Source organism: Montipora capricornis, chromosome 13 (genome assembly GCF_036669925.1).
Source record: "Montipora capricornis isolate CH-2021 chromosome 13, ASM3666992v2, whole genome shotgun sequence".
NCBI classification, from domain to species: domain Eukaryota; kingdom Metazoa; phylum Cnidaria; class Anthozoa; order Scleractinia; family Acroporidae; genus Montipora; species Montipora capricornis.
The window spans coordinates 2,244,436-2,271,935 of record NC_090895.1 but is presented as its reverse complement, the minus strand read 5'-3'; the positions used below and the strand labels follow the sequence as shown (position 1 = coordinate 2,271,935).

General features: G+C 39.5%; 1 protein-coding gene and 1 pseudogene across 5 annotated transcripts in view; one reads left to right on the top strand and one right to left on the bottom strand.

Annotated features, from left to right (window-relative positions):
• LOC138029536 (uncharacterized) overlaps positions 1–22,450 on the top strand; it is a 28,869-nt gene extending 6,419 nt beyond the window's left edge. For 4 of the 5 annotated variants that reach the window (XM_068877247.1, XM_068877244.1, XM_068877245.1 and 1 more), the window contains exons 4-7: positions 15,346–15,408; positions 20,080–20,158; positions 20,751–20,877; positions 21,204–22,450. In XM_068877247.1, the coding sequence (XP_068733348.1) occupies positions 15,346–15,408; positions 20,080–20,158; positions 20,751–20,877; positions 21,204–21,220 (286 nt within the window). In that variant the 3' untranslated portion in view covers positions 21,221–22,450. The remainder of the gene's footprint in view (positions 1–15,345; positions 15,409–20,079; positions 20,159–20,750; positions 20,878–21,203) is intronic. The other variant, XR_011127892.1, reaches the window with a different exon arrangement.
• Positions 9,794–12,982, bottom strand: LOC138029399 (uncharacterized; annotated as a pseudogene).
• Positions 22,451–27,500: the final 5,050 nt, after the last annotated feature.

The window sequence follows — 27,500 nt, the reverse complement described above, 5'->3', positions numbered from 1 at the left end:
ACTTCTTCCACCATGTTGCTAACACTGACAAATTACTTTAATTTGCAATCAAACAATGCTAGGGCTTGAATTTCAATGTTTACTGCCGTCACTGTGCACAATAAATCCCATCCTTGTTGCCAGTGTTAAATTACTGAGAAACCAATGGATCGTTACAGCTACGATGGATTAAACCAGATTATCATTAAATACCGTAATCAACCACACAACATGGCAACATACTCAGAACAGCCTCGTTTTAATACACATCCTTCAAACAAACCGCTAACTAACAAATAAATCACAAAGATCATATTCCTTTAATTTTCACGATAGTCGATCACCAAACAGATTTTAGCATCAGATTGTCTAGTTTTATCCTTTTTCTTACACATTCACTTAATCACTTCCTATTAAAAATTGAAGTTGTTTTTGTACGAGAAAGACGTTTATATTATTCAACAGTCGTTAAATTCTTTACACTGTACAGGATAGCAACACCTCCATCACTTGGGAATCTTAAGCCCTTGGTATGATATCAGGCGTTTTGATTTGGTGGCATTGTAACTGAAGCTAAATCTGAGTGACCCCAGCTTGAACACAGACGGTCCTCTGACACCAGCCATGAAATCTCAGACAGCAGCCCGGTTATGGTTCCTGTAAACATCCTAACAGTCACATTACACAGAGCTGCTGAACTGTATTCAGCCTGTATTCAACAAAGTTGACTACTGTAATTGTGTGCAATGACCTGATAGATTATATGGAGCATAACCTGGGATTGGTTGATCATCATGGCTATTTGGGCCTCGGGAAGCGCGAAAGTGGCACAAGCACCGAATGGAGCGCACTAGACTCTCCACCCAGCTTGGGGTCACATGACTGGCATCATTTGGCCATCTATCCTTACTCGATATTTGGTTTATGAAACAGGTTATGAAGAGAGGTGTTTCTTTCCTACTCACAGCTAATTAACATCTAGGTGTGGTACTGTGCTCTGACATCAAACATGGACTGTACAGCGGCAGCCAGAGGCGTCTTCATATGCTTTCAGCCTAATATCGGGAGATGCGCCCTTTTGCAATTCACCCCTAATACTGCAAGTAAAGGGTGATTAGCACTGCCAATGATAATATTATTATTAATTACAATTGATGTGAGTCTATTCATCTATTGATGTACACACACTTCACATGTTATCCAGGCAAACTATTGCTGTCATTCATGATCCTTGCAATGTGTTTTGTCCAATCTGTGATGATCAGATTATGGACTGTTTTGTCAAGTTTTGCTGGGTGGTTTTATCAAGAGATGCAGTTATCACCAGGCTGAAATTACTAGAAATTAAGCAACACCTCCATCACTCGGGAATCTTAAGCCCTTGGTATGTTATCAGGCGTTTTGATTTGGTGGCATTGTCACTGAAGCTAAATCTGAGTGACCCCAGCTTGAACACAGAACGTCCTCTGACACCAGCCATGAAATCTCAGACAGTGACCCGGTTATGGTTCCTGTAAACATCCTAACAGTCACAATACAGAGAGCTGCTGAACTGTATTCAGCCTGTATTCAACAAAGTTGACTACTGTAATTGTGTGCAATGACCTGATAGAATGTATGGAGCATGACCTGGGATTGGTTGATCATCACGGCTATGCGGGCCTCGGGAAGCGCGAAAGTGGTACAAGCACCAAGTGGAGCGCGCTAGACTCTCCACCCAGCTTGGGGTCACATGACTGGCATCATTTGGTCATCTATCCTTACTCGATATTTGTTTTATGAAAGAGGTGCTATGAAGAGAGGTGTTGCTAATCTCACTGACCTTAATATCCAACTTTTACTACAATCTTTGCGAGTCTATTCATCTATTAATGTATACACTCTTCACGTGTTATCAGGGCAAACTTTGCTGTCATTGGTGAGCTGTGCCCTTTCGCAATTCAGTCCTAATTTTGTAAGTAAAGGGTGATAAGCACTGCCAATGATTATTATTTTATTATTATTAAATACAATTGATGTGGGAAACTTTGTTGTCAGTTTTTTATGCTTGCAGTGTGTTTTGTCCAATCTGTGACATTCAGATTATGTACTGTTTCGTCAAATTTTGCTGTGTGGTTTCATAAAGAGATACAGATTACCAGACTGATCATTATCAAAGTCCATGCACATTGACACTGTGTCACTAGTAGTAGTCGCTTGTGAGATCACAGCAAACGGGCAATTAATGCACAAAATTTGATCCTTTGAAAACCAAACCCATCTTTCAAGAGAATTTGCAGGAACGGTGAAGTTTGTAAAACTCTTGCCTGCCATCAATATGCCTGCATGGCTTTGACTCCCATAAAGTCAACAAGCCTTGTGTTTTCTAATCAAGAGTTTGGCTGACATCATAGTTTCGCCAGCTGTGTTACGATTTTTCTTTCCACATTGGTTTGTCCTGCTCTTGTGAGATGCGGCTCATTCAATCTCAAGATTGAAGGAGTGTTAGCTGTAGCATCTCGGAGATCATGGAATCCCACCGAGGACCTGAAAATTTTTTCAGGATTCTTACCTGGCATTTTCTCAACATGTAACTTTGAAGATCATTCCTCAATTCTCACCACAATCATCAAACACCTTTTAGCATCAGATTGTCTAGTTTTATCCTTTTTCTCACACATTGACTTACTCACTCCCTGAAAACATTACAAGTTGTTTTGTACATGCATCAGGAAGATGTTTAATTGTTGAACAGACTTTTTCTATACACTATACTGGAAATTAAGCAACACCTCCATCACTCGGGATTATCGTGAGCCCTTGGTATGTTTTCAGGCATAATTGTAACTGAAGCTAAATCTGAGTGACCCCAGCTTGAACTGATTTTAGTATCAGATTGTCTAGTTTTATCCTTTTTCTTACACATTCACTTAGTCACGTCCTGAAAAAAAAAAAGTTCTTTCTGTGTCAGGAAGATCTTTAGTTATTAAAGACACAATTCCTCTACACTATAATAGAAAGCAACACCTCTGTCACTAGAGAATCTTAAGCCCTTGGTATGTTACAATGTATCAGGCGTTTTGATTTGGTGGCATTGTAACTGAAGCTAAATCTGAGTGACCCCAGCTTGAACACAGACCGTCCTCTGACACCAGCCATGAAATCTCAGACAGCGGCCCAGTTATGGTTCCTGTAACATCCTAACAGTCACAATACAGAGAGCTGCTGAACTGTATTCAGCTTGTATTCAACAAAGTTGACTATTGCAATTGTGTGCAATGACCTGTGAGATTGTATGGAGCATGACCTGGGATTGGTTGATGATCACGACTATGTGGGCCTCGGGAAGCGGGAAAGTGACACAAGCACCAAGTGGAGTGCACTAGACTCTCCACCCAGCTTGGGGTCACGTGGGTGGCATCATTTGGCCATCTATCCTTACTCTATATTTGTTTTATGAAACAGGATATGAAGAGAGGTGTTGCTTTCCTACTCACAGCTAATTAACATCTACCTGTGGTGCTGTGCTTCGACATCAAACATGGTCCTGTCCAGCGGTACCCAGAGGCATTTTCGCATGCTTTCAGCACAATATCGTGAGCTGCGCCCTTTTGCAATTCAGTGCTAATACTGCAAGTAAAGGGTGATTAGCACTGCCAATTATTACATAAGTCTATATTATTATTAACTACAATCGATGTGAGTCTATTTGTCTATTGATGTACACACAGTTCACGTGTCATCCGGGCAAACTTTCTTAGGGTATGGTGTTTTTTGTTCTCAGGCCATGTCCTTAAGGACTCGTCACGCATTCATTCCAAGAATGCACCATCCTCTTACTATTTTTCACAAATGCTTGATATCAATAAATTATTAACAAAAAGGAAAAAAAACGACCTGTTGCTGTTTTAATCTGTAATGATCAGCATATTACATGTTTTACAGGGAGATTTCAATGAGCGACGCAATTAAGACCAGGCTGATTATCAAAGTTTATGCCCACTGTATCTTACATGAGGCCGCCCTTCAAATATCACAGCAAGCTGGCAAAAAGCATCGCTTCCATTGATTTAAAAACCAAACCCTGTAAATGCACAAAAACAGAAACAACACACACATGCACTCTACTTTTTGTTGTGAAAATCTGTAATGATCAGGGCCCGGCTGTTCAAAAGCCGATTAACGCTAATCCCAGATTAAAAATTAACCTTTGAGTTATATTTCTCTAATTCTCAAATGTTGTTCAACACTGATATTCAGCAAAACTTTGCATTAGCAGAAGTCAACCCTGAAAGAGAAAAATAAGCAAAAGAAACTATCAACTAAAAGTTGAAAACATGAAACAAAAGTGTACGCTAATCCTGGATTAAGTTAATCGGCTTTCGAACAACCGGGCCCAGTATACTAAAGTCTATGTGATTATGTGTTTTACAGGGAGGGAGGTTTCAATGAGCGATGCAATTAAGACCAGGCTGATTATCAAAGTTTATGCCCACTGTATCTTACATGAGGCCGCCCTTCAAATATCACAGCAAGCTGGCAAAAAGCATCGCTTCCATTGATTTAAAAACCAAACCCTCTGAATGCACAAAAACAAAAACAACACACTCGTGCACTGTACCTTTTGTTGTTAAATCTGTAATGATCAGTATATTATGTGATTATGTGTTGTACAGGGAGGGAGGTTTCATTGAGCACTGCAGTTAAGACCAGGCTATTTATCAAAGCACCGCTTCCATTTATTTTAAGACCATTAGAAAGCACATGTACATGTATTTGTTTACATCTCTTATTATAGTTTCATTTAAATTCATCTACACTGTATTTGCAGTAAGTTAATATGCTCGTACAGTGTTACAGGTATGGGTTCTTTGGGTGATGTACACAATTTCATTATTGCTCCATGCCATCCAGCTTACCTTCTCAGACTTAAGAAAGTTTTAATGCAAGGCATTCTTCAAGCTGGAAAAAAGAAGTTACGTTAAGTATGTCATTTGTAATACTAGGACATGTACAGACAAATTTTGACTTTGTCTACTTACTGATACCAAGAATTTCTGAAGCTTTTAAATTTTGCCAAAAAAAGACACATATTGGCTTCACCTCTCCCCCCTGCCCAGAAATAAAATTAAAGTTAATCCTTTAAGTTACCTTTGGACAACCTTTCCAGTGGCCACACTTTCCCTGATATGAGTCGTGAGCTGCACCTTTTTTGCAATTCAGTCGTAATACTGCAATTAAAGGGTGATTAGCACTGCCAATTATTATGTAACCCTATATTATTATAAAACTACAATCAATGTGAGTGTCTTCGTCTATTGATGTACACACAGTTCACGTATCATCCGGGCGAACTTTTAGGAACGTAAAACTCTTGCCTACCACCAGTGTGCTTGGGTTTGATTATCATAAACTCAACAAGTCAAGTTTTTTTTTTATTAAGAGTTTGGCTAAGATGATAGTTTCTCCCTGTGTTAGGATTTTTATTTCCACATTGGTTTTTCGTGCTCTTGCAATACGGCTCCTGCAATCTCACTATTGGAGGAGGGAGATTATGGGTGAGAATCCAACTGGGGGCCTGAACTTTTTTTTTTCAGGCTTCTTTAATTGGCAATTGCTCAACATGTACATGTAACTTACACCATCATTCCTTGATTTTGATCATAGTCATCAAACTGATTTTAGTATCAGATTCCTTTTTCTTACACATTCACTTAGTCACGTCCTGAAAAAAGAAAAAGTTCTTTCTGTGTCAGGAAGATCTTTTTTTATTAAAGACACAATTCCTCTACACTATACTAGAAAGCAACACCTCCGTCACTAGGGAATCTTAAGCCCTTGGTATGTTATCAGGCGTTTTAATTTGGTGGCATTGTAACTGAAGCTAAATCTGAGTGACCCCAGCTTGAACACAGACCGTCCTCTGACACCAGCCATGAAATCTCAGACAGCGACCCAGTTATGGTTCCTGTAACATCCTAACAGTCACAATACAGAGAGCTGCTGAACTGTATTCAGCCTGTATTCAACAAAGTTGACTACTGCAATTGTGTGCAATGACCTGTTAGATTGTATGGAGCATGACCTGGGATTGGTTGATCATCACGACTATGTGGGCCTCGGGAAGCGGGAAAGTGACACAAGCACCAAGTCGAGCGCACTAGACTCTCCACCCAGCTTGGGGTCACGTGGGTGGCATTATTTGGCCATCTATCCTTACTCTATATTTGTTTTATGAAACAGGATATGAAGAGAGGTGTTTCTTTCCTACTCACAGCTAATTAACATCTACCTGTGGTGCTGTGCTTCGACATCAAACATGGTCCTGTCTAGCGGTACCCAGGGGCGTTTTCGCATGCTTTCAGCACAATATCGTGAGCTGCGCCCTTTTGCAATTCAGTCCTAATACTGCAAGTAAAGGGTGATTAGCACTGCCAATTATTACATAAGTCTATATTATTATTAACTACAATCGATGTGAGTCTATTCGTCTATTGATGTACACACAGTTCACGTGTCATCCGGGCAAACTTTCTTAGGGTATGGTGTTTTTAGTTCTCAGGCCATGTCCTTAGGGACTCGTCACGCATTCATACCAAGAATGCGCCATCCTCTTACAATTTTTCACAAATGCTTGATATCAATAAATTATTAACAAAAAGGAAAAAAACGACTTGTTGCTGTTTTAACCTGTAACGATCAGAATATTTCATGTTTTACAGGGAGGTTTCAATGAGCGACGCAATTAAGACCAGGCTGATTATCAAAGTTTATGCCCACTGTATCTTACATGAGGCCGCCCTTCAAATATCACAGCAAGCTGGCAAAAAGCATCGCTTCCATTGATTTAAAAACCAAACCCTGTAAATGCACAAACAGAAACAACACACACATGCACTCTACCTTTTGTTGTGAAAATCTGTAATGATCAGGGCCTGGCTGTTCAAAAGCCGATTAACGCTAATCCCAGATTAAAAATTAACCTTGGAGTTATACAGTATTTCTCTAATTCTCAAATGTTGTTCAACACTGATATTCAGCAAAACTTTGCATTAGCAGAAGTCAACCCTGAAAGAGAAAAATAAGCAAAAGAAACTATCAACTAAAAGTTGAAAACATGAAACAAAAGTGTACGCTAATCCTGGATTAAGTTAATCGGCTTTCGAACAACCGGGCCCAGTATATTATGTGATTATGTGTTTTACAGGGAGGGTTAGGTTTCAATGAGCGACGCAATTAAGACCAGGCTGATTATCAAAGTTTATGCCCACTGTATCTTACATGAGGCGGCCCTTCAAATATCACAGCAAGCTGGCAAAAAGCATCGCTTCCATTGATTTAAAAACCAAACCCTCTGAATGCACAAAAACAAAAACAACACACTCATGCACTGTACCTTTTGTTGTTAAAATCTGTAATGATCAGTATATTATGTGATTATGTGTTGTACAGGGAGGGAGGTTTCATTAAGCGCTGCAGTTAAGACCAGGCTATTTATCAAAGCACTGCTTCCATTTATTTTAAGACCATTAGAAAGCACATGTACATGTATTTGTTTACATCTCTTATTATAGTTTCATTTAAATTCATCTACACTGTACTTGCAGTAAGTTAATATGTTTGTACAGTGTTACAGGTATGGGTTCATTGGGTGATGAACACAATTTCATTATTGCTCCATGCCATCCAGCTTACCTTCTAAGACTTAAGAAAGTTTTAATGCAAGGCAGTCTTCAAGCTGGAAAAAAGAAGTTACGTTAAGTATGTCATTTGTAATACTAGGACATGTACCGACAAATTTTGACTTTGTTTACTTACTGATACCAAGAATTTCTGAAGCTTTTAAATTTTGCGAAAAAAGAAAGAAAAAAAACACATATTGGCTTCACCTCTCCCCCCTGCCCAGAAATAAAATTAAACTAAATCCCTACCTTTGGACAACCTTTCCAGTGGCCACACTTTCCCTGATATGAGTCGTGAGCTGCACCCTTTTTGCAATTCAGTCGTAATACTGCAATTAAAGGGTGATTAGCACTGCCAATTATTATATAACCCTACATTATTATAAAACTACAATCAATGTGAGTCTCTTCGTCTATTGATGTACACACAGTTCACGTATCATCCGGGCGAACTTTCAAGAACGTAAAACTCTTGCCTGCCACCAGTGTGCTTGGGTTTGATTATCATAAACTCAACAAGTCAAGTTTTTTTTATTAAGAGTTTGGCTAACATGATAGTTTCTCCCTGTGTTAGGATTTTAATTTCCACATTCAATTTGGTTTTTCGTGCTCTTGCAATAAGGCTCCTGCAACCTCACTATTGGAGGAGGGAGATTATGGGTGGGAATCCAACTGGGGGCCTGAACTTTTTTTTTTCAGGCTTCTTTAATTGGCAATTGCTCAACATGTACATGTAACTTACACCATCATTCCTTAATTTTGATCATAGTCATCAAACTGATTTTAGTATCAGATTGTCTAGTTTTATCCTTTTTCTTACACATTCACTTAGTCACGTCCTGAAAAAAGAAAAAGTTCCTTCTGTGTTAGGAAGATCTTTAGTTATTAAAGACACAATTCCTCTACACTATACTAGAAAGCAACACCTCCGTCACTAGGGAATCTTAAGCCCTTGGTATGTTATCAGGCGTTTTGATTTGGTGGCATAATTGTAACTGAAGCTAAATCTGAGTGACCCCAGCTTGAACACAGACCGTCCTCTGACACCAGCCATGAAATCTCAGACAGCGACCCAGTTATGGTTCCTGTAACATCCTAACAGTCACAATACAGAGAGCTGCTGAACTGTATTCAGCCTGTATTCAACAAAGTTGACTACTGCAATTGTGTCCAATGACCTGTTAGATTGTATGGAGCATGACCTGGGATTGGTTGATGATCACGACTATGTGGGCCTCGGGAAGCGGGAAAGTGACACAAGCACCAAGTCGAGTGCACTAGACTCTCCACCCAGCTTGGGGTCACGTGGGTGGCATCATTTGGCCATCTATCCTTACTCTATATTTGTTTTATGAAACAGGATATGAAGAGAGGTGTTTCTTTCCTACTCACAGCTAATTAACATCTACCTGTGGTGCTGTGCTTCGACATCAAACATGGTCCTGTCCAGCGGTACCCAGAGGCATTTTCGCATGCTTTCAGCACAATATCGTGAGCTGCGCCCTTTTGCAATTCAGTCCTAATACTGCAAGTAAAGGGTGATTAGCACTGCCAATTATTACATAAGTCTATATTATTATTAACTACAATCGATGTGAGTCTATTCGTCTATTGATGTACACACAGTTCATGTGTCATCTGGGCGAACTTTCTTAGGGTATGGTGTTTTTAGTTCTCAGGCCATGTCCTTAGGGACTCGTCACGCACTCATTCCAAGAATGCACCATCCTCTTACAATTTTTCACAAATGCTTGATATCAATAAATTATTAACAAAAAGGAAAAAAGACGACCTGTTGCTGTTTTAATCTGTAACGATCAGCATATTACATGTTTTACAGGGAGGTTTCAATGAGCGATGCAATTAAGACCAGGCTGATTATCAAAGTTTATGCCCACTGTATCTTACATGAGGCCGCCCTTCAAATATCACAGCAAGCTGGCAAAAAGCATCGCTTCCATTGATTTAAAAACCAAACCCTGTAAATGCACAAAAACAGAAACAACACACAGTCATGCACTCTACCTTTTGTTGTGAAAATCTGTAATGATCAGGGCCCGGCTGTTCAAAAGCCGATTAACGCTAATCCCAGATTAAAAATTAACCTTGGAGTTACATTTCTCTAATTCTCAAATGTTGTTCAACACTGATATTCAGCAAAACTTTGCATTAGCAGAAGTCAACCCTGAAAGAGAAAAATAAGCAAAAGAAACTATCAACTAAAAGTTGAAAACATGAAACAAAAGCGTACGCTAATCCTGGATTAAGTTAATCGGCTTTCGAACAACCGGGCCCAGTATATTATGTGATTATGTGTTTTACAGGGAGGGTTAGGTTTCAATGAGCGACGCAATTAAGACCAGGCTGATTATCAAAGTTTATGCCCACTGTATCTTACATGAGGCCGCCCTTCAAATATCACAGCAAGCTGGCAAAAAGCATCGCTTCCATTGATTTAAAAACCAAACCCTCTGAATACACAAAAACAAAAACAACACACTCATGCACTGTACCTTTTGTTGTTAAAATCTGTAATGATCAGTATATTATGTGATTATGTGTTGTACAGGGATCAAGGAGGTTTCATTGAGCGCTGCAGTTAAGACCAGGCTATTTATCAAAGCACTGCTTCCATTTATTTTAAGACCATTAGAAAGCACATGTACATGTATTTATTTACATCTCTTATTACAGTTTCATTTAAATTCATCTACACTGTACTTGCAGTAAGTTAATATGTTTGTACAGTGTTACAGGTATGGGTTCATTGGGTGATGAACACAATTTCATTATTGCTCCATGCCATCCAGCTTACCTTCTCAGACTTAAGAAAGTTTTAATGCAAGGCATTCTTCAAGCTGGAAAAAAGAAGTTACGTTAAGTACGTCATTTGTAATACTAGGATGTACCGACAAATTTTGACTTTGTTTACTTACTGATAGCAAGAATTTCTGAAGTTTTTAAATTTTGGGAAAAAAAAAAACACATATTGGCTTCACCTTCACACAGTTTACGTATCATCCGGGAGAACGTAAAATTCTTGCCTGCCACCAGTGTGCTTGGGTTTGATTATCATAAACTCAACAAGTCAAGTTTTTTTTATTAAGAGTTTGGCTAACATGATAGTTTCTCCCTGTGTTAGGATTTTTATTTCCACATTGGTTTTTCGTGCTCTTGCAATACGGCTCCTGCAATCTCACTATTGGAGGAGTGTTAGCTAGCTGTAGCATCTTGGAGATTATGGGTGGGCATCCAACTGGGGCCTGAAATTTTTTTTTCAAGCTTCTTTAATTGGAAATTGCTCAACATGTACATGTAACTTACACCATCATTCCTTCATTTTGATCATAGTCATCAAACTGATTTTAGTATGAGATTGTATAGTTTTATCCTTTTTCTTACACATTCACTTAGTCATGTCCTGAAAAAAAAAAAGTTCTTTCTGTGTCAGGAAGATCTTTAGTTATTAAAGACACAATTCCTCTACACTATAATAGAAAGCAACACCTCCGTCACTAGGGAATCTTAAGCCCTTGGTATGTTATCAGGCGTTTTGATTTGGTGGCATAATTGTAACTGAAGCTAAATCTGAGTGACCCCAGCTTGAACACAGACCGTCCTCTGACACCAGCCATGAAATCTCAGACAGCGACCCAGTTATGGTTCCTGTAACATCCTAACAGTCACAATACAGAGAGCTGCTGAACTGTATTCAGCCTGTATTCAACAAAGTTGACTAGTGCAATTGTGTGCAATGACCTGTTAGATTGTATGGAGCATTACCTGGGATTGGTTGATGATCACGACTATGTGGGCCTCGGGAAGCGGGAAAGTGACACAAGCACCAAGTGGAGTGCACTAGACTCTCCACCCAGCTTGGGGCCACATGGGTGGCAACATTTGGCCATCTATCCTTACTCTATATTTGTTTTATGAAACAGGATATGAAGAGAGGTGTTGCTTTCCTACTCACAGAGCTTTCCTACACACAAAGTTTATGCCCACTGTATCTTACATGAGGCCACCCTTCAAATATCACAGCAAGTTGGCAAAAAGCATCGCTTTCATTGATTTAAAAACCAAACCCTGTAAATGCACAAAAACAGAAACAACACACACATGCACTCTACCTTTTGTTGTGAAAATCTGTAATGATCAGGGCCCAAAAGGAAAAAAAAGAAGTTACGTTTTAAGTATGTCATTTGTAATACTAGGACATGTACAGACAAATTTTGACTTTGTTTACTTACTGATAACAAGATCAATTTCTGAAGATTTTTAATTTTGTGAAAAAAACAAAAAACACATATTGGCTGCACCTCTCCCCTCCCCCCCCCCCCTCCTTTTTAGAAGTTAAATTAAAGTAAATCCTGGAAAAAAAAAAAGTTACTTTATGTCTGTCATTTGTTATACTAGCCTAAGGACATGTACAGACAGATTTTGACTTTGTTTAATAATTACTGATACCAAGAATTTCTTGGCTTCACCTCTCCCCCCTGCCCAGAAATAAAATTAAATTAAATCCCTACCTTTGGACAACCTTTCGAGAGGCCAAACTTTCCCTGATGTGAGTTGTGATAGTACTAGATAAGTGCAGATATTGCAACCAGCATTGTTTGATTTTAACATTCCACACTGGCAGAACCTGTCATCGCCCTCCTTCACTCTCTTTGGGATGTATGATTCTCGTCTTTGCTTGTAGGAAACACTGTAGGGGTCCATTTCCCGAAGCCAAACTAAGGTGACATACTCATGTCTGAAGACAATTCGCCACCGGAAACTCTTCTTCAGATTGCATGTGTTCTTTATGTACATTGCCAACTTCACATGCTTGACCTCACGGCCTTGAATCGAGTTTAGCCCAAGGTGGTGTGGTGTGGTACGGCACATCCCAGAGTCCACACAGGTGGGTTCACGCCATTTAAAAACAACACAATTGCTTTAAAATAATCTTGGCACAAGGTCTTCACATCAGCTACTTGTGCTTTGCTGACCTCCACCCTTAAATAAAGGGATGCCGAGTCCCTAAGTTTCAGTCCAACAAATGCCAGTACATGGAGTTTGAGAATTGAACTTTGTGACGGTGTTGAAATTGACAAGACCTCCTGAATTAAGGAAGAGAAGTTCCATGAAAATTTCTTTGATTCCAATCCTGTAAAGCGGTAAGAGAAAGAAATGCCCTTTTTCCTCTTCTCCCCAAACCATCGCACAAAGGAATTGTAAAGCCTGCTACACTTTGCAGTTTCTCTCACACATGTCAGGAATTTGATCAGTGGCGAAGCATCTGGCATGTGTGATAAAGTTGTGGCTGATTTAAGTTGGGAATCATTAGTGTATTGCATAACCACTGTCAGTAGATTTGTAAACCGTTGCTGCCAGGCATTATTTGTGTTTATGCAAGGGTTCTGGTTTAATCAGATTCACAAACTTACCAAGTGGTGGGATAAATTCCTGCCTTGATTCCTCCTTCGAAATCAACTTTGTGACCTCACTAGCTTCTTTGCTTTCCTGAAGGATCCCGGAGTTTTGCTTTCAATTTTTCAACCTTCTTGGCTGTTGCAATTCTCTTTTCATACACTGTACTTCCATTCTTGCCATGTGTCCTTAGGCCCTGCACCAATTGACCCATCCATTGTCATTTTGTCACTCTGGTTTACATTTGCAAATGGTGAAAAGTAAAACGCGCAGTTGTTTAGTTCGCCAGACATAGATGATGCCCACTTCATGTCACAGGGGACCAGCTTCATTCTGAATGTAATCTGATGGCCTTGTGGAGTAGTTAACTGCTTAACTTTAATTTCTGCCATTTCTCTGCTTAAATGATCTGTGTAATGTTTCATTAATGGACTGTCCTCAGGTGAATTTGACCCCATCAGTAGATGATTGTTGTTACAACTTTGCGCCCTCTGTAATAGGTTTAGGATGCTAACGAGGTATGCTGCAAATTGAAACCAATGATTAAAACATTATATATTCTTGGGATAAATATTTACAGCTAGTAACTGAATCTAACATCAACATTTTAAGACTGGAGAAGACAATTAGTAATTCAGAGATCTTTGCATTGAAGCACCAAAGAAAAAACAGAAACAAAACTTGTTTGAAATTAAGCAACTTTATCTTAAGGGTTAAACCACCCCACCCTTTCTGACTGTTTACAGGTGAATTGAAATTACAAGGCACAATTTCATGTAAGTAGTCTAAAAAGGTGTAGGAATAGAATTAGTGTAGATATGCTGAAAAATTTGCACAACGACAATGAATATAACTGCATGAGCTTGACTGCTTGGAGAAATAAATAGCAGTAGGTATAATGATTGCCCTGTGTACGTGCTATGTTTCTAGAAATATAATTACCAGTGGCAGTGTCATCCCTTCCAAATGGTGCCCCATCTGCCCCAATAGCAATGTATAGCACGCCTTTCTGGGCATTGAACCAATGTAGACAAGGAACTCTTTCATCCAGAAAGAGAGACAGGTCAGCAAGCTTCAAGAGGAAGGGCTTTAGAGGTCTGTACACTACAGGAAATGCCTCAACATTAAATTTGGCAGCTTAGTGTTTCTAGATCTATGATCTCCCCAATGTCAATGTTTCGGAAAAAAACTTGCTAAGGATTTGTATGGCACAATCTTGGGAACTTTACATTTCTTCATGAATTCAGTTTTGTTGTTTTTAGATTTTCTTGCACTTTCCTTTACTACATCTGAAGTATTCGGAATACTGGTGTACTTCTTTTTGCTGATAAGGCCACCTTCGTATAAAACATGCATACTTCTCACTTTGTTTCTTAAACTGTTCTCATATTGATGGATGTTGGTTTGTACAATCTGTTGCACAATCTGTGTACAGGTTTTTGACATTCTAATGTATTCTGTCATACATTTCTTGCGGGCAGTGTCAAGGACTGGTTTGTCAGGCTGGGCCAATATTTTTTCATCCCACAGTGAACTGGCCTCAGTACCTCTAGAGTTATTTTTCTTCTTCGCATAATCTGTGCCCTTGAAAGGTTTAGTTTCTCACTTGACTGCAAATCAAGCTCACTTGTTCTAGCAGGTAGTCTTGATCTTTTGTTCCTCACTTCACACTCATTTGTCAATTCATCAATCTGTCAAAATTTGACAGTTATATTAAATTTAAAATTATTATTATTATTATTATCATTATTATTATACTAAATTTGACAATTATTTTATTTAAAAATATTATTTATTATATGTCATTAGTTAATATTTAAATATAAAGTTTTATTTATTTATTTATTTATTTATTTATTCATTCATTTTTTACTTTAATATTTTGTGGATGATGAAAAAAATAAAATTAATATAAATTAATATATTTAGTGAGGATATGAAAATAGAAATGAGACAAAGCGAGTGAGAGACATATTACTAAGCTTCCATGGACCTCCTTCTCTCTGACACTGCACTGTACTACATAACTGTCATAGCTAGGCTAGCTACCTTTCGTTTCCTCTGACGGATTCGCTCTTCTGTGCGATGAAGTTCAGCCGGCAATTCTTTAAGTTCCACAGATTTTTTGTCAAGTTGAGACTTTATTTCTTTAATACATTCATCACAATCCAATTTCTTTTGCAATTCTTCATGCATTCGCTCCTTTTTGAGGCGACTGTACAGTCCCAATGGGAAGTGTCGCTTTGAATGTACCCTAAAAGACAGTGAAAAGACCATTGCTTTTTTGCAGTGAAACGGGGACAAGGCGCAGAGGAAAAAGACAGATAACTCGAAGAGATGTGGAACTAAAATGGTATGGTTTTTGATTTGCATATAAATTTCGAGAAACAAACCTTGGGAACTCTTGGGGAACGTCAACTAAGGTGCATTCGGCTCCAATCATGCCCTAATTTTCGCCGCTTCTGCAACAAATATGGCTTCATGACACACCATCGGAAAGCTTGTGATCCGAAGAAACTGAAAATGCCCGCCTTCTCTATGTAGAAAAGACCCAGTCCCCCCAAAAACCCATTTTCTTGGCCTCTTTTAAACGGCTGGCACAAAGGCAGAAAACCCATAGGTCTTTGCGCGTTTGTTAGCGGCCATCTCAACAATTCAAGCCCAAGTTCTTGTGAAACATTTGAGGGGTGGGCTGGCCCCAACGTGTTCTTACTTGGCAGTTGCTCTACATGTAAATTTTGAAGATCATTCCTTAAGTTTCACCACAATCATCATACAGATTTTAGCATCAGATTCTCTAGTTTTATCCTTTTTCTCACACATTCAATTACTGACTCCCTGAAAGAATTAGAAGTTGTTTTGTATCAGGAAGATGTTTAATTGTTAAACAGAGTTTTTCTATACACTATACTAGAAATTAAGCAACACCTCCATCACTCGGGAATCTTGAGCCCTTGGTATATTATCAGGCATTTTGATTTGATGGCATTGTAACTGAAGGTAAATCTGAGTGACCCCAGCTTGAACACAGACGGTCCTCTGACACCAGCCATGAAATCTCAGACAGCAACCCGGTTATGGTTCCTGTAAACAGCCTTACAGTCACAATACAGAGAGCTGCTGAACTGTATTCAGCCTGTCTTCAACAAAATTGACTACTGTAATTGTGTGCAATGACCTGATAGATTGTATGGAGCATGACCTGGGATTGGTTGATCATCACGGCTATGTGGGCCTCAGGAAGCGCGAAAGTGGCACAAGCACCAAGTGGAGCGCACTAGACTCTCCACCCAGCTTGGGGTCACATGACTGGCATCATTTGGCCATCTATCCTTACTCGATATTTGTTTTATGAAACAGGTGCTATGAAGAGAGGTGTTGCTTTCCCACTGACCTTAATATCCAACTTTTACTACTTTCAATATTTGTGAGTCTATTCATCTATTGATGTACACACTCTTCACGTGTTATCAGGGCAAACTTAAATGCTGTCATTGGGGAGCTGTGCCCTTTCGCAATTCAATCCTAATACTGCAAGTAAAGGGTGATTAGCACTGCCAATTACTATTATTTTATTATTAACTACAATCAATGCGAGTCTGTTCACTTATTGATGTACACACACTTCACGTGTTATCCAGGCAAACTTTACTGTCATTCGTGATGCTTACGGTGTGTTTTGTCCAATCTGTGACGATCAGATTATGTATTGTTTTGTCAAGTTTTGCTGGGTGGTTTCATCAAGAGATGCGGTTATCACCCGGCTGATCATTATCAAAGTCCATGCACATTGACACTATGTCGCTAGTAGCAGTCACTTGTGATATCACAGCAAACTTCTGAATTAATGCACAAAATTTGTTGGTTTGAAAACCAAACCCATCTTTCAAGAGAATTTGCAGGAACGGTGAAGTTTGTAAAACTCTTGCCTGCCATCAATATGCCTGCATGGCTTTGACTCCCATAAAGTCAACAAGCCTTGTGTTTTCTAATCAAGAGTTTGGCTTACATCATAGTTTCGCCCTGTGTTACGATTTTTCTTTCCACATTGGTTTGTCCTGCCCTTGTGAGATGCGGCTCATTCAATCTCAAGATTGGAGGAGTGTTAGCTGTAGCATCTCGGAGATCATGGGCGGGAATCCCACCGGGGACCTGAAATTTTTTTCAGGATTCTTACTTGGCAGTTGTTTAACATGTAACTTTGAAGATCATTCCTTAATTTTCACCACAATCATCAAACACCTTTTAGCATCAGATTGTCTAGTTTTATCCTTTTTCTCACACATTCACCTACTTACTTTTATGAAACAGGTGCTATGAAGAGAGGTGTTGCTTTCCCACTGACCTTAATGTCCAATTTTTACTACAATCGTTGTTAGTCTATTCATCGATTGATGTACACATTCGTGATGCTTGGAGTGTGTTTTGTCCAATATGTAGTGATCAGGTTATGTACTGTTTTTTCAAGCTGTGCTGGGTGGTTTCATCAAGAGGTGCAATTATCACCAAGCTGATCATTAACAAAGTTCCGGCCTGCACATTGACATTATGTCTCTAGTAGAAGTCGCTTGTAATATAATATAGGAAACTGGCAATTAATGCACAAAGTTTGTTCCTTTGAAAACCAAATCCATCCTTCAAGATAATTTGCAGGAACGTTGAAGTTTGTACTGTAAGACTCTTGCCTGCCACCAATGGGCTTGGCTTTCATTCCCATAAACTCAACAAGCCTTGTGTTTTTGTCCTGCTATTGCAAGATACAGCTCCGTCAATGTCAACATTGGAGTAGTGTTAGGTAGTAGCCTCTCCGAGATTATGGTTGGGAATCCAACAGAGGGCCTGAATTTTTTTTTTTTTTTTTTCAGGCTTCTTACTTGGCAGTTGCTCAATATGTAACTTTGACGATCATTCCTTAATTTTCACCATAATCATCAAACAGATTTTAGCATCAGATTGTCTAAGTTTATCCTTTTTCTTACTCACTCGCTTACTCGCTTCATGAAAGATTTTGGAAGTTGTTTTCTTATCGGGAAGATGTTTGGTTGTTAAACACCTCCATCACTCGGGAATCTTAAGCCCTTGGTATGATATCAGGCGTTTTGATTTAGTGGCGTTGTAACTGAAGCTAAATCTGAGTGACCCCAGCTTGAACACAGACCGTCCTCTGACACCAGCCATGAAATCTCAGACAGCGACGCGGTTATGGTTCCTGTAAACATCCTAACAGTCACAATACAGAGAGCTGCTGAACTGAATTCAGCCTGTATTCAACAAAGTTGACTACTTTGTGTGATTGTATGGAGTATGACCTGGGATTGGTTGATGACGGGTATGTGGGCTTCGGGGAAGCACGAAAGTGAGACAAGCACCAAGTGGAGTGGGCTAAACTCTCCACCCACCTTGGGATCACGTGACTGGCATCATTTGGCCTCACTTGATATTTGTTTTATGAAACTGGTGGTATGAAGAGAGGTTTTGCTTTCACACTGACCTTAATATCCAACTTTAATTTCAATCGTTGTGAGTCAGGGGTCTCTGACATCTCCCACAACAAGCCACAGGAACATGACTCAAATTTTTTTCCCTAACTTTGGCAGTTTTTTCACGCTGTTTTATGTCATATAACTATAACTAAACGCTGACTGAAGGTTTCACATAATACTCCTCTCCTTAATAGAGGTAACTGTTAATTAAATTTGATTTGATAGGCATTTCTACATATCTCTCTGATAATTACAAACTAAAGGGTACACTGACTCAAAGAGTATTTCTTTTCCATAATTAATTCTGTTACTGATGTGCACACAAGTCACTAATGTTATCGTGATGTGATTCTTTTATTTGATGAACACATGTTTCGCATGTTGTCCATACAAACGTTTTGGCTGATAGTGATGCCTGCAGTGTGTAGTACCGCTCGGTAATGATCAGATTATGTACCGTATTGGCAATTTTTGATGTGTGGTTTCAACAAGAGATCTAGTTACATGTATCACCAGGCTGATCATTATCAAAGTCCATGCTCATTTACGCTGTGTTGCTAGTAGCAGTCGCTTATAATATCACTGCAAAGTGGCAATTGATGCACAGTCAAAGTTTGTTGCTTTTAAAACCAAACCCATCTTTTCCAGAAAATTTGCAGGAATGGTGCAGTTTGTAAAATTCTTGCCTGCTACCAATTTGCTTGGGTTTGATTCCCATAGAGTCAAAGAGTGTGTTGTTTTTCAATCAAGGAGTTTGGCTGACATTCTAATTTCTGCCCGCATTTCCAAGTTTATCATTTCCACATTGGTTTGTCCTGCTCTTAAGGGATACGGCTCCTTCAATGTCAATATTGGAGTTGTATGGTTCTTAACGAGTATCTGAGAGGTCATGGGTGTGAATCCCACTGAGTGGCCTAATTTTTTTTTTCAGGCTTCTCACATGGCAGTTTCTCAACATGTAACTGATCCATAAACATCTCATCAGGCATTGTAATAATTGTACGGGAGCATTGTATGGGATGAGTCCTTTTGAATCTGTTTGAGTAAAATGCTTAAATTTTGTTCTTTTTAAAACCGAACCCATGTTTCAAAAAAATTGCAGGAACGGCTTAGTTTGTGAAACTCTTTCCTGCTACCAATGTGCTTTGGTTTGACTCCCATAAAGTCAAAGAGCGTGTTGTTTTTCAATCAAGGAGTTTGGCTGACGTCTTAAGTTCTGCCTGAATTATCAACTTCATTTCAACACTCGTTTGTCCTGCTCTTAAGATATATGGCTCCTTTAAATTCAATATTGGAGGAAGTATAGCTCTAGTATCTCTGAGGTCATGGGTGACGGTGAATCCCACTGAGTGCCCTAACCTTTTTTCCAGGGTTCTCACAGGGCAGTTGCTCAATACGTAACTTCAAAGATCATTCCTTAATTTATCCATAAATATCATACAGATATTAGCTGCAGATTCTCTAGATTTTTTAAACGACTCCTTTTGTTACATGTTCCTTGACTCTGCTCGTGATTAGTTTCGTTCTTAATTTGATCCTAGGAGATTTTTAAAAACGGTCTTTTTATCCTACGCTGCACTGAAAGCAACATCTTCATCGCACAGGAAGCTCAAGCCAATGGTGTGTTAGTCATCAGGCATTTTAATTGTGCAGCAGGAGCATTGTAAATGAAACTAGATGTAAGAAACCCCAGCTTGAACACGGACGGTCCTCTGACCGTAACATCCGAACAGTCACGATACAGCAACCTGCTGAACTGCATTCAGCCTGTATTCAACAAAGTTGACTACTGTGCCTGTGTGAAATGACCCGTTAGTTTGAATAGCGCATTACCTGGGATTGCTTGATGATCACGGCTATGTGGGTCTTGGGAACGCGAAAGTGAAACAAGCACCAAGTGGAGTGCGTGAAACTCTCCACCCAGCTTGGGGTCCTGTGACTGGCACCTTTGGCCATCCTTCCTTATTCGATTCGTCTTAGGAAACAGGCAGCACGAAGAGAGGTGTTGCTTTCCTATGGACCTTAATATCAAAGTTGTTCAAAGTATCATTTGCCCCAAATGCAGTTACAAGTATTATTACTTCTTTTCGTCTTTGGTTTGTTTTGCTCTGAAGAGATATGGCTCCTTCAAATACAATATTGGAGGAGTATAGCTCTAGTATCTCTGGGGTAATGGGTGTGAATCCCACTGAATGCGCCAATTTTTTTCCAGGTTTTCTTACAGGGCAGTTGCTCAACATGTAACTTCAAAGATCATTCTTTAATTTCATCCATCAACATCATGGAGATGTTATCTGCATATTCCGGATTCTGCTTTTCCATACGTGTCTCTGTACTGGGTAAGTAACGGTTACCTGTAGCCCTTACTTTGAGGCCCGATTTGCTTTTAAGTTCACAATATTTCAGTGTTTGTTTTTATGTTACAATACCTTGCTCAATATCAAGTTCAATTCCGTAGTCCGAAGTCCGAATTTCTCTTTCCGTGGCCCAACCATAGGGTTAAATGCGATCGTTAAATAGTTTTCCACTTTTAAAACTGTTGTTAAGTGCATTGATTCCAATCAAAACCAGTAAACGGACGCTTTACGAGCAGTTCTCTGAGAAAGTCAAGCAAAGTTGGAAATCAAAATTTTTAAAATCCCCTTCATTTTCTGTGTGGTTGTAGGTTGTCTGGATGGATGAACGAAAACAGCCATATTAGGGCCAGCTGATGTATCGTTGCCATGGTAACCGCCATTGATCATGACAGCCTTTGAGCAGGAATTTTACTATAAAATAGTTAACAAATATGTGTCCACTTCTCGGATAGATGTGAGCCAATTCTAATGAGATTCCACCAGACAGTAGGGCTATGCTTCTAATTACTAAAGGATGCTGTGAAAGTATTTTGACTTCTAGGAACAAGGAGAAAATACTTGCTGTATTCTGTTACCTGTCGGCCATTTTGAAAAACCGCAAAAACGAGCACAACCTTTTTCCCATTTTCTAGCAAAGTGTTCTTTTCCCGGTCACCACGTTTGCAGTAGAGCTAATACAGTTATTATAATCCTTAAATATTGGAAAACTAGTTTGGACACATGTGATAAATAAATATGTTGAAAATTGACCGAGTTCAGACTTAAATTGTGTAGCTCCAAAATGGTTTAGAGATAGTGTTTAAGCTCCGACAGTATTTTAAGTATCCTATCTGTAAAGTGCCGTCGATTTACGAAGCTTTAGATCCGTTTAGTTTGATAATATTCAACTGAAGGAAAAGGCTACCACGCAAGTTTTTGTAATTTGTACATTTTAATCGCTTCCGTTTCCCCTTCGTTCGTTCCATTTTCTAGACCAAATTTAGCACAGGCTCTGAACATCGGTCATCTCCCATCGAAAACAACGGCTGTGGGACGTTACAGGTGTGTTAAACAACAGATCCAGATAATGGTGCATTCAAGCCCGCATACACATCATGAATATACTCGATATTAAAACACGCGTGACATTGTGGTGCACTGAAATCCATCTATGTGGTCCAACGAGAAAATTAAATGAATCAATCACGATTAATTTACTAAGAAAATACAAGCCTCTGACCATCAAAAACAAAGCCTTGGGCTAAAATTGAACGGTTTAAAGCCTTGGTGGAGAAGTCATGAGGTTTGTCACGCGGACGCGCGCGTAGACCGGACATGGAACGACAGACTCAACCGGAAGCATGGATTTCCTACCTGAGGATGGAGGGAGAAATAAACAATAGCATATGAAATAATTAGTGTTCCTTACCGCAACAACAACAACAACAGCGCAATTGTTATTCACAAGAGAATTTGACATTTGGCACGCAAATAGGCCTTATTCACGACATGCGCCATGTTGGTTTTCAAATTGTCATGCAAATTAGCCATGTGTTATGCTGGGGGGCAAACGTTGGAAAAAAGGTAAATTGCGGAAAATCGGCTCGTCGAAATATTGAAATAACATTGCTAAAAGTCCATTTTAGTATTTAGAATTAAGTACCTTTTATAATAATTTTATATCTTTTGATTGCTTTTGACAGTTTGACTTTCTACTTCGTTATCTGCTCATTTTTCACTAAAAAAAGCATCGAAGTAACTTGTGTAATCAATCTATTTACTGCTTAGGTGATAAGCCTTCAATGAACCTGAAACAAATCATCTGTGTGGCTAAAATGCTCGTTATAACCTCTCGAACTTGTGTTGTTTGCCCCCTCAGAAGTGTGTAGCTAATTTGCATGATAATAGCAAATCCAACATGGCGGCCATCGTGAATAAGGTGTTTTGCCCGGTTCTTGCATAGTCCATCGGTTTGCAAGTGATTTGTGATATCCCTGGGTGCTTTCCATTGAGCCAAAATTTCCGGAAATTTCGGACTGAAGTCAAATGGAAAGGTCCGTTTCGGTTCGCTCCGACCGGAATATTTGGGACCACCTCTGGAGGTGGTCCTCTTTGACCGGTCGGTTCGGTCCGACCGAAACGTGCGTTCCATTTACAAAAATTCTCGTTTCTAGTCGCATTTCACTGTGATGCAACCAACATTTTGGTCGAAACTAACGTAAATGGAACGCTTCGGTCCGGTTGGAAATTGACTTTTGATGAAAAATGTTTCATTTTTCCTTGGTTAGTTCCACTGGTCTCGGACCTGATGGTCAGGCATTATGGAAAGCACCCCCTGTCACATTCACTTAGTTTTACAACGCTTCCCCTGCATTCCCGAACCTCCCAGGGCTTTCAAGTTTGGAAGCCAACCACTTTCCATTTTAAGCAAAAACCGTAAATGGATAATCATTTTAAGATTATTATTTGGTTAAAATCTAAGTAACAGTTGAAATTTGTGCAAAACGTTCGTTTCAGTCTGAAAACGCAACTTTTTTGTGAAAACGTTTTTTTTTTGTCAGAAAATGTCGTCTCAACCGAGCTGAGCTATGATGAGCATGTTATGCAAATCAGATTTTTTAACTTTGACATTCCTACTCTACTTCCGACAGCACATTTGGAAACATAACCCTCCCCTTTGGGCAAAAAGTGATTTAGGAATAATAATCTGTACATTTTGTGCATTCATGTCTGCTATTCTATTTCAAACGATTTAATAGCAATCAAGAGAAAATGAGGGGACAGAGAGGGAGGCTCAAGGCGTTGGCCGGGATATGTTATGTCCACGAAAGTTATTTTTAGACGAGCGGAGGTCTTTGTTCTAGAGGAAGTCTGTCTTCTGAGACGTCCGCATGCAGTTTTGCCTCGCTCTCAGGTTCTTAGTGAAAAGAGAAAATGATGGCACGCGTGGAAGGCTGATGAATATATATTTTCTTTCAAACATCGGACTGAGGTTGGCGTGCATGCGGACGTCTCGGAAGACTTCCGCTCGTCTAAAAATAACTTTCGTGGACATGACATATCCCAAGGGCTGGACTGGGAGCCTCCTTCTCTGTCCCCTCATTTTCTCTTGTAGCAATATAAAGGCATTAGTTAATATTAAAGCCACAATCACAATCAATGTAGCGAAAAGACAATGTATAACTAAACTAATGTCGTTACATTTTTATCCCGACAGTGATTTCATCATATCCATTTATATATTTTCTTTTCATTTTTTATTTTTAGCTCTACTACTTTTGATTTTTGTATCGCCGTTGTTGGGTTCCGGTCAGCAGTCTATCCCCACTCATTTCCGTCCCGCGAAGAATTTTCTCGGCTTTTCATCGACATATTACAAATCTCCCCTCGATTTTAGCCAAATACTTTATTCGGGATGGTCATAGGCATACGTTTACTTGGCACGGTGAACGTAGTACATTCATGTAACTTGCTGGATAAACTTCATTTCGGAAGAGACTGTCTCAAGCTTTTATTCTTGTCAATAGTGTTCTGTTAAGTCAACTGGATGCGGACAAATTCATCATTACCTATGGTTTTACTTTTCTTGAGGTGATGTTGGATGGAAGAGAATGTTAATTTGACTTGACTGCAAGGGAAATCCATCGATTTGGTCACGAAAAAGGGAGCGAAGATGCCACTGCTTAAGTGTTAAAAATTGCAAGGAATTACGCGATATGTTTTAACGTTAATTTCTTTTTCATCGTAGTCACCAATTTAAAACCTCAACAGTCATATTCAGCTTACAGACAAGATAATAATAAATACTTTGAGAGTTTGACCGCTTGCTTTAGAACATTTTGAAAGCGAAAATTTTAAGTGTAAAATGACTTAATTTTAATTTTTTCCATCAAATTCGTTTATCACGTGTTGTTAAAATATGACTTTCCCCAAGTTAGTTTTCTAATATTTAAGAACCATAATAACCGCATAATCCCTGTAACAAATTCAGTTACGGAAAAAAGAATACTTTGGGAGAAAATGCGAAAAAAGATGCGCTCGTTTTTGTCATTTTCCGAAATGACCGACACCAAGAGATCATGATCTCTTGCCGACACCTAACATAGTAAAGCCAACATTCTTCCTTGTTCAAAAAAGTCAAAGCAGTTTTGAAACATCCTTTAGTAATTAAGGCATAGGTCTCCTCTCTGGTGGAAATTCATTACAACTGACTCACATGTATGCGAGAGGTAGACACACATATGTTACCCATTTTGAGGGTCAAAACATGGGCTTGTGGCTCCCAGGCAACATATCTCCACACAAAAAATGAAGGGTGGGGGTTTAAGATTTCCATTTCCAACTTTGCTTGACTAACCTGCTCTTACATGTTTCTACGATGGTATTTATATTTAATACTTTTTCTTAACAATACCGGGAGAATATTAGCCTGGTGAGATGTGTTAAAGAGTCGTACGATAACTAGCCTGCGAACGCAGACGTATTTCCGGCGGTCGTTTCTCTCCCCCGAAAAATAGCGTCTGCGAAACCGAGCTGTAAAACGATTTCTGTGACGTAAAATTCTTAGCCAATCAGAATTGGGCTCATAAATCTCCAGAACTAACACGCAAGGAACACGCGATAACAATGGGGGTGACAGGCCTACAAAACTCCAATCCACGTGTTTACGGACGGTTTTAGCCCGCTTAGAGTTTGGCTCGAACGAGTATGTCTTTTAAGGATCTGCCCCTTTTGTACGAAACGATCTGGGGATCTTGAAATATTTGACTAAGTAGCGGTTGTTGCTGGATTAAATGCAATTTTTGCATGAGTATTTGTTTAAGATTAGGCACCGTAGGACGGTATTGCGTGAAGAAAAGACAAGATTCGCTTATGTTCTTTGCATTTCTGTAGGAGGGCTTGTTTCCTGTTCTCAATTTTGACGTCTGAGAGCCGTCTATCTATAACCAGGCTTTCTGGTTATCCTCGTTCAATAAGGCTTTCTCTAAAATGCGAGATTTTAGTTTTGAATTTCTTTTCAGAGGAGTTTGTACGAAGAAGTCTAAGTATTTGGCCCTTGATGAAGCCTTTTTTGTTTACCCCTAAAGGGTGGCAACTTGAGATTTGTTTGCGAATCGTTCGCCTTTGAAACGTTTGTATCATGAGTCGCGATGGTCTGAAAGCAATGCTTCAATCTCCATTTGGGCATCTTCCTCTTTGGAGGTTATTGGGACTGCTAGAGGTCCGTCTTCAGTAAAATGGCTTATGCCCGTGTTTTTTTCAGGCAAGATCACGGTTTCGATCCTTCGGGATCTCGTCAGTTGCCGATATAGGGAGCGATAGAGACCAGTGTTCGGTATCACTCATGCAAATGGCATGTTATTCAAGTTGTTATGCTCAAATGGCGGATCGAAAATTCTGCATTTTAATAGGCCATTTCCGAGTTCATGTCTGCCTCCTCTTCAAAGCGAGTCTAAGTGCGAAGTTTTTGTGATGGTAATTAGTTCTACTTTACATATGAATGAAAACTAATTTTCACAACAAAAACTTAGCACACAGACTCGCTTTAAAGAACAGGTAGACATGAACTCGGAAATGGCCTCTTGGTTGGTTTGTCACTCGCGAGAAGTGAGCATGTAGCATTCTATCCTTTTGTACACAGCTTGATGCTGTGTTTCTTGTCGCGGCTAAAATGTTCTCTTTACAGCAGTAGTGGATTGATAGCGTTTTTGATGAATAGCGCTGTTGTTTTCCGTTAGATAGCCAAGTATGAGGGGTTGCTTTCGGAACTTCAATGCGTATTCTGTGCTTTTTGTGCAGCTTAAAGTATAACTATCGCACACTTAATTGTTCACATGCTGTAATGAGATTTGCATTAAGTCCGCACTCGCACGTAATAGGATGGGGCCTGCCTCAGACTTCTTAACTCGAAGAGTAATGTCATCGTCAAAGTGTCTTTTTAGTTAGTCCTCAAGCTCGTCACTTTACATACGGCTTTCTCGTATCGTAGGGGTCGATAATAGCATTTCGTGCGGCAGTTAGCCCACATAAATCGGCTCGAAGTATCGAAGAAGAGATGTCCAAACACTCTTACCAAACACATTTATCTTCTTCTTTGCAACCAAACATTTTGTCCGTCAAAGAATGCAACATTCGCCACATTCTTCCTCTCTTGACTAGTTACCAAGCCCTTATATTTCAACCGCGCGCCATTTTCAACGGAAGAGCCTGCTTGCAGGCTAGGGAAAGTGTAATCCGCGTTTGCCTCTTTAATTTTTTTTTTTCAACTTATCATTTTCCAAGGCTGTGATGACATCACTTGGGCTTGGAATTGCATGTATAATGTTATTGCAAGCAGTCCATCCCCTTACGTAAAAGCCAAGGTTAGAAAAATTCACTACCTTGGATGAACAAGTGAGATCCGGAAAGAGATGAATAAGAGATATAAACTTTTGAAAGCCTGTGATGGCACACCCGCTACTAATAAACTCTGGGTTGATTACAAATCCTCTAGGAACAAAGTATCTAAGAGGCTACGACGTGCTGAAGCTCATATTGGAAAAAGAAATTTACGAGACCAAGGACCAAACCTTTTCTGGAAAACTGTGAACGAGGCCACTGGAAAACCTAAGAATAAACATATTGGC